Genomic DNA, 8,253 nt, shown 5'->3' with positions numbered 1-8,253 from the left:
ACTCCTGCTGCTGTAAAGAGGGAAGCTGACTGGGTGGAAAAGAGAACCACAGAGCCTTGCATGAAAAATGCTATTAAATTCTGACCAGAAGTTGGACATGTCATGAAACAAAAAAAGGCAGAAGAAATCTTATCTCTTATTTAATGAGTTAGCCATTCCTGTCATTTTTCATAGCTATCAGCTAATAGGGTGCATAGAGAGAACATTATGAAATGATGTCATACCTTGGGGGCATGTCACCCACTTACCATAAGCATATTTCATTTGGCAGAAGTCAGTGACACTTCCAAGCACCTTTTCTTTGCACACACACTTTTCTAGCAGGGGAACCACAGAACACAAAGGGTTGGAGAAGAGCCAGAACATGAGAGAGAAAAGAAAACCAAGTTAGATTCAGTTATAAAGTTATATATATATAGTTTCCATAATCTGGATGGATCTAAAGAGTAAGTTTGAGAGTGAGCTCAGTTATTTGCAAACCTGTTTCTTGTTAGATGATACAATAATTGTTTTTAAATCTGATCAGTACTGTCAAGCAAAATGCAGCCCTCATGTGGCCTGTTGTGCAGTTAATAAACTGATACCAATAAAGTGATTTGTAAGAATCAGATCCAGGTGTAAATCATGTAAATTATAATATCTTTGATCCCATAAGCTAAGAAATGTTGGCCCTCACTGCTATTAAGGTAATAACCCTCTCAGAAAAGTAAAAATATGCAATAGGTTCCACTGTAATCTCTGGGTCTTACAAAACCACTGATGCTGATAGGTGCTGACTTTCATATATAGCAAGCAGAACTGAGACCTATTTAAATATTAAAGGCTCCACCTCATTTTATAAGCCTGTTTATTTTGTAACTTTAGCTAGATACAGTATACTTAACTTTCTCTCCTGAGCTGTTACATAGTGAGGACTATTTTACTCTTAAAAGCACTTGCCTTCCACCCAGAGGTGACACATTTCAGTGACATCTGACATGACATTTTTACAAATAGCACTTGAAATACTGCACATCAGCTGAATGCTTGAGAAGGAGCTGTGTAAAATCACAAGCATCATGACTATAATTACAGCCACAAAAGGAGAGTATTTTTTCCACACAATCTTATTGATGAATTACCAGTTTTCATACCCAGAGTTTGATAGTACAATTGGTTTGGAAAACAACAGTGTGAGGGGAATGATAACCTATATAGTTCAGATTAGTGGATGTTGCCAGCAGATGGGGGACAGACAAGCTAGATATGAGTGGGGGAAATCACGTCAGGGTGGAGAAAAGAAAGAATTGGCACTCAGTTAAGTTTCAGAGTGTTCCCAGACTCTGCATGGTACCTGGGTGCCTCAGTGCAGAAAATCCCTGCTCATGGTCATTCCATTTCCACTCCTCCTCACTCTCGTTGGTTGGCAGTTGCACAAGGTCAGGGATTCGTCCCCCAATGGGGATGTTAAAGAATGGCTCATTGTCATAGCTGGAGGGGCACACAAAACAGAAGACTTGGTTAGGATATGAGATGGCTGGGAAGCAGGTGATTGTAACATGTAACAAGAGCTTGCTTTCTTCAGACTGGGAGTGCCAATAAAAAGAAGACTTCATGCTATAGAGAGAGATCACAGGATCTAGATTTTTACTTAGACCTTACCCCTTTTAACAATTTTTTGAAAGTAAATAGGTATTGGGCCTTTTTTTGCTTTTGATTGTTTGTTTTTACTGAAATAAGTAACTTTAAGTTAGTCATGACTTGCTGAAATCACTAGGAGCTGAGAACACCTGCAGGACCCATAAAACTGCAGTCATGCAGCTTATCTCAGAGATTCTCTGCTGATCAGTGCATGTTTGAGGTACAGACAGATGCCTGCCCTCTAGAAACAAGAGGGAAACCTTGTAATTCATTTTACCCTGGGCACAGATGAGAAGCAAACTCCCCAGACTCTTCCATCTATTTCCAAGGCAGACAGATGTATTTAAAGATGCTGTACATGTTTGCCTGGGTTTGTGGAGCTGCCTATTACTGCTAAAAGTCATCATTTCAAAATTGCCTTGAATAATACAATGCACTTGTGTGCCAGCCACCAAATGGTATCTAAGAAACCTTTTATGATGTACAGCCACCTCTTCAAATGATTGTGCACCCTCCAGCATCCTCCAATTGCTGTAACTGCTGCAGTATACCAGTTAAACTCCATTTCATTTTACAGCATCCCATCTGAAAGTGTACCCAAAAAAGAGGGCTTCTTTACCCATTGAAACAGTTCCCAGTATGCTGGTCGCAGTCTCTGGCACAGTCACAAGGGCGACAGCCGTTTTCTCCAAAGCCCCAGTAGCCCATGAGACATCTGTCACAGTTGGGACCTGCCACACCTGGCTTGCAGTAGCAGAATCCAGTCTTGGGGTGGCATCTCCAGCTTCTGCTGAAAGTTGCATTGGCTGAACCCATTGGCTGGCAGGAGCAAGCTATGGAGATACATGAAGAGGTGACTGAGATTATGTGCCCGGGGGTCATGTGCTTAAGTAACATTTTTGCAAGGCTGATAAACTCATACCCTCTGCCTTATGCTTAGTAGTTTTAAGTCAGAACTGGTAAACAATGCATGGTTAGCCTGCAGTACTGTCTATGAGTAAGGAAGCTGAGTGAGCCAGCCTTGTGCTCAGGTGGCCAAGAAAACCAACAGCATCCTTGCTTGTATCAGAAATAGCATGGCCAGGAGGACTAGGGCAGTGATTATCCCCCTATACTTGGCACTGGTGAGGCTGCACCTCAAATACTATGTTCAGTTTTGGGCCCCTCATGACAAAAAGGACATTGAGGGGCTGGAGCATGTCCAGAGAAGGACAACAAAACTGTTGAAGGGTCTACAGCACAAGTCTTACAAGGAGTGGCTGAGGGAACTGGGGCTGTTTAGCCTAGAGAAAAGGAGGCTGAGGGGAGACCTTCTTACTCTCTACAACTGCCTGAAAGGAGGTTGGAGTTGTTGGTATCTTCTTCCAAGTAACAAGTGACAGGAAAAGAAGGAATGGCCTTGAGTTGCACCAGGGGAAGTTTAGATTGGATATTGGGAGAAATTTTTTCACTGAAAGAGTTTCAGGCATTGGAACAGGCTGCCCATGGAGGTGATGGAGGCACTGCCCCTGGGGGTGTTTAAAAGGTGTGTAGATGTGGTGCTGAGGGATATGGTTTAATGGTGAAATTGGCAGTGCTGGGTTAATGGTTGGACTTGATGATCTTACAGGTTTTTTGCAACCAAAATTGTTCTATGATGTTTGTTTGTTGGTTTTTTTTGTTTGTTGTTTGTTTTTTTTTTTTGGTACAAATACATGAACAGATTTGTTATAAGGAAGGCAAACAGAATGAGAGAAGAGCTCACCAGATGTATTTTACATGTAGCTGGAAATGAGCAAATAGAAGAAAACTAGATCTTTCTAATGCTATTACTAGTTTGACAGCAACCTGGCAACTCAAGGCAACTTGAGAGTAAAACAGCTCCTGTGGGCAACTCTGTCTTCACAGACAGTAAATTGTCATAATCCCACACCACCAGTTCATTCCCAATGTGATAGCATCAGGAAGTGAGGTGGAAAGTAATATACAGTGGTGCAAAACCAATACAGTTGAGTCCTCTCCATCAGGGCAGAGGCTAGCTGAGATGGTCAAGCCTTCTGCCAACAGCTCTACAGAAGTAAAATGCAATCAATAAACATAGCCACTCTTTTCTGTTATTTAAACAAGCTTGATTAAAATGAGAACTGAGCTGGACTCCAGGCCTTCAAATTTCAGCTCTTTTTTTCTATTAACAAAGCAGTGTGCCCTGGATTTTGCATGTAGCAGGGACTGAAAAGGAAATGTATCACTATTTCATACATCTAGAAGAGAGCAGAAATAATAATCTTGTGGCTAAGATTGGCTTTAACAAAGATTTTCAGTTAAATGTTGGACACCCAAGGTGTTTAGATAGCTTGGATCAGGGGCCAGCCTTTTGGATGCTTATCTGAACCAAACACTATCTCCAGGCTTTTGAAGTTTGCCCATCATTGCTTCTAATCAAACTACTTTTCTTCATGAGCTCACAGATAAGAGACCAAATGAACACACTGACTCCACACATCATTTTCCAAGGGGAAGGGGCCAGTACATGACTATAAAGAGTGTTAAATGTAGCAGGGATAGATTCATTTTCATCTGCAGCCTCATATTTGATTCTCAAAATAAGAAAATATCTTTTGAAAACGCAAGATAAAGGGTGAGAAATTTTCTTTAAAGGGAATTTCTCTTATGATCTGCTTACTACACAGTTATTTTTCCACCATGCTCTGTGTTCTTGATGCCAATATTTTTAATAATATTATTACACTCTGCTGTAGACAGATCTTAGTCAGTTGTTTTCAAGGGACACTAGCACAATAGCCTAAGGACAGAAAATAAGTGTGCTGTCATGGGCAATGTACCCAGCACAATAAGCTGGTTGGCGGGTGGCAGCAGGCTTGCCTGTTTGCCACAAAGCAGTCTTGACTTTGGGAGCAAACCCAGGGATTTTGTTGTCAGTTCTGGAGAGCAGGTGTAACAATGACGTGTTCATTAGCACAGACAGTTTCAAGGACAGTTACTGATTTGTTGCTGCTCAACCTGACTTATTTTCACCTAGATTTTTACAGAGCTAACTACAGCACTCTAAAAGAGGAAACATCTTAGTTCCATCCATCACAGAAAAAAAAATGATGTCTTAGATTGCGGAACAAGGAGGGGAAATGCATGCTACCTTTACTGCAGCCACAAGAAGAGGTTGCCAACATCTGGGTTGGCTTGAATCCAGATTTCTGATTTTACAGTAATATTTCTGTATGTAGAATCTACCTGTGGAGTTTTAGATATAAATTTATTATATTTCTGCAACATCTGGGTCCATTTTTATTCCCATATTAATTCCAGTTTTCAAGTTTCATCAGCTAGGATCATATAACCATTAGACTACCCATCACCAACTGAGACTAGACCCAATTCAAGAAGATCAAGCCTTTTCCCATCTTATCCCTAAGGGAAAGTATCACATCAGTCACTGGCAGCATTGGCAGAAGCTGATGAGGAAATAGGAAAAGAAAACATGATTGGTGGGTTTGTTTTTTTCATTTTGGGGTTACAGTTCAGGAAAACTGGTGTTCCCAAATGAACTGTGGGGCATATTCCCCAGTTAGAAACTGGGACAGCTTCTAGTGGGTCAGAAAGCATGCTGTATCAATAAATGCTCAACACTTACAGATGAGTTATACAAGTGGCTTGCAAACACTTTACTCAGTCTGTGTTTATTTAGCATTTCAGCTTGGGTGTGTACATTGTCTGGCTTCCAGAGTATTATGGCCAAAATCCCAGTTGTGCATCTAAGGTAACTCCCAAAATAAGAGCCCGCTTGTCACATGCTGAAGGGGCAGCTGTTGATGACTGGGTTTGATCTGTTTAATAGTGCCACAGATTTGCAGATAAACCTCACCATTAAGGAAACATAAAGCAAGTTTCTAAAACCTCACCCTTCTACATTTCCCAATACTTGACAACACAGCATCTTTCCCTGCTGATTTTTGCTTCTTTTCTCTTGGCAAACCCTACTTTTCTCTCCATCCTCCCTAACTAACAAAACACCAGCCAACATGACAATGGCCTTGTTTGTTAAAGGCATCATCACTTATGTTAGGGACAGTGTGCAGACAGTTCTGGCTCAGAGATGGCTGGTTTATTTGTGTTCTCTCTTGACAGAAGTGTAATGAAAAAATTCATCATTGTACTTTAGGATTGGTTTTCAGTTACAAAGTGCCACAAAGCATCCTCTTTCCTTTTCGTCTCACTCCTGTGCTCAGTTTATTTTGTCAGAAACTACTGTAAAAAGGAGGAGACAAGGAATAATGAAAATGAATAATTCATACAGCAGACTCCACTCGTCCTCAATACATTTGTCTGCCCTCAGCACAGCTGTCTTTCCTGTGTAATTAGACACAGATGTAAAATGTAATATTGGCTCTAACAATATGGTTCAAACTTATAGAAAAATAGCAACTGCTCTGAGTAATTCAGTGGACTTTGAGGTATCTTGCCTTCAATTTCTGTCTGACAATACAATAAGATATGGCTATGAGCAGACTGACTATTTGATGAAAAACAGGCAAAATGAAAAAAGGAAACAAGGCCTTTTGAATCTGAAATATATATATGTGCATCTATGGAGCATATGACCAAATCAGGGCAAATTTTAAAGTATATCAGATGTTGGGATTGACTCAGGCAATCATGTTTCTTAAATGAAGGAAATAAGATAGACAGCTGTGTGTGTGGTCAGGGCTGATTAAGTCAGACTTTGAACCAAGATGTGATCAGGCTTTTGTGATACTACAATTAAAAAGTTCACTCCCTCTGCTCAGAAGTAAAAGGATGAGAAGCAGAGCTTTTCAGAGTGTGTGTGTGCATGTGCATTTGGGCACATTTTAATTTTCAACCCTTGTGCTTAGAGCAAAAAGGCTTGTTTTCCTGGAGACCTTTTTTAATGGGTCTACGTGCCTGCTTTATTTTTTAAGCTAAGCAAGGGTGAGTACAAAAGATGGTGCCATTTCAGAAGGATCCCTTAAGCCTCTGAATAAGCCACAGGAAAGAGCCAAGGATACAGCAGCTTTTCTAACCATTGGTTAGGAAACGATTAGGCTTCCGAGTCAAAGCTCCCATACAAGTCTATATCCAAAGTACTTAATCCTGTGTTGTCACCCCCAATAACAGGCAGGTGTGTGCCTTGCTCTGGGGCTCTTTTAATGCCTTCCTTTTTAATGTAGATCTAAGCAGTGTCAAAACAAGCACATGACCTGGCTCTCATTCATCCCCAGCTGCTAGGAACAGGAGAAGCAAAGATACAGGACACAGACTAAAAGACACAGATTCACACTTGTCAAATTTCAACTTGGGTTTTTTTTTTTAAGGAAATGTCTTTGCAGTCTTACATTAGAGGGTCAGCAAAGGGTGGTTTGGATAGTGCCAGGATATCCAATTGTTATACAACTTTTCTTTTTTCCTTAGCAGTGATTATGAGAGAATGCTGTTCATTATTATGACTAATGCTTAAAGACTCTCTCTAGGCCTGGGCAATGTTCTGTTAACTTTCTGGGAGCCTGAGGGGGATGTCACAGCTGAACCTAGACTTTGCTCTGGATGGCAGAGCACTCTTCAAGCGTGCTTTCTCAAAGGGATTAGCACAGCATTTCATTCAGCTTTTTCATCAGATTTCCTTTCCCAGCTCAGTATCTACTGTACACAAGGGGCAAGTTTTGATCTCCCATTGAGGTGTTTGGTTTTTTTCCTCTGAGTTCAAAATAGGAAGCTGAGGACCAGGTTACTCTCACCAAAATCATCCATTCAGTCCACTGTTCGCAGTTTATTACTGCTTTTCAGCACTTGCCCAGTGGGTGGGTTTTTCATTTAGTGTTGTTAGTTTTGCACTGTTTGCTTGGTTATCTCAAAGTGAGATGATGCCTTGGAATTGGTACATTTAAATCCTCACAAACATGCTAATCCAGAAGTGGCTGCTCTTCAATTTATGATGAGCAGGCTGAGGTATGAGAGGAATGTACCTGATAATCTAATTGTCTTATTTCTTACGTATTAGCAACGCTCAAAACAGTAACTTTTTTTTAATAACTACAGTTGTTTTTAGGGTCACAAAATCTGAATAATTTATTCAGACCAAACCAGATTCAGTTTAATAGCAATACAAATTAAACAAACTGAAAAGATGGACTAGAAGAGGGCCTCTGTCTTGCATCCAGCATGAGGCCTTTCAGTTTAATATCAGCTCTAGGCAAAAGGAGCTGAAGATGGTTCTGGAGGTGAACTCTTCCCTCTATCAGACAGTCTGTTCTAACCAAAACAACTATGCCTGTCTATGCTGGTGTTGCTTACACTGATAATAACCAAAGTAATGAAATATTCCCTGAAAATTCTGTGCAGAGGTGCAGCATAACATGAAATTCATACACACACACGTAAAGCACGTGGCTAAGTGCTTGGGAAATCAGTTCTTTCATCATAAAAAACCACTAATCTATTAAAGTAATTTGTCAAATGTAATTGTGGTCAGTCTTCTCACCTTAAATAAAAAGCACAGACTAACCACCCTCTCTCAGGCTTCTCTTAGCTCTGTAGCTATTTCTGCAGCATCCCTTCTGTTTCCACATGGGTACAAACATCGTGCACACATCAGTCTGCTCTCAAACCTGAGCCTCTCTAGAG

General features: G+C 40.7%; 1 protein-coding gene across 1 annotated transcript in view; it reads right to left on the bottom strand.

The window, feature by feature from the left end:
* LOC104390187 (netrin-4-like) overlaps positions 1 to 8,253 on the bottom strand; it is a 46,525-nt gene that overhangs the window by 2,435 nt on the left and 35,837 nt on the right. The window contains exons 6-8 of the mRNA XM_009999286.1: positions 2,240 to 2,453; positions 1,334 to 1,470; positions 249 to 317 (exon numbers count right to left, since the gene is read on the bottom strand). Coding sequence (XP_009997588.1) covers positions 249 to 317; positions 1,334 to 1,470; positions 2,240 to 2,453 — 420 coding nt within the window. The remainder of the gene's footprint in view (positions 1 to 248; positions 318 to 1,333; positions 1,471 to 2,239; positions 2,454 to 8,253) is intronic.

The sequence above is a fragment of the Chaetura pelagica genome, unplaced genomic scaffold, assembly GCF_000747805.2.
Source record: "Chaetura pelagica isolate M959 unplaced genomic scaffold, ChaPel_1.0 scaffold316, whole genome shotgun sequence".
Classification (NCBI taxonomy): domain Eukaryota; kingdom Metazoa; phylum Chordata; class Aves; order Apodiformes; family Apodidae; genus Chaetura; species Chaetura pelagica.
The sequence above is the reverse complement of the archived record's forward strand: the minus strand, read 5'-3'. Positions and strand labels throughout refer to the sequence as shown.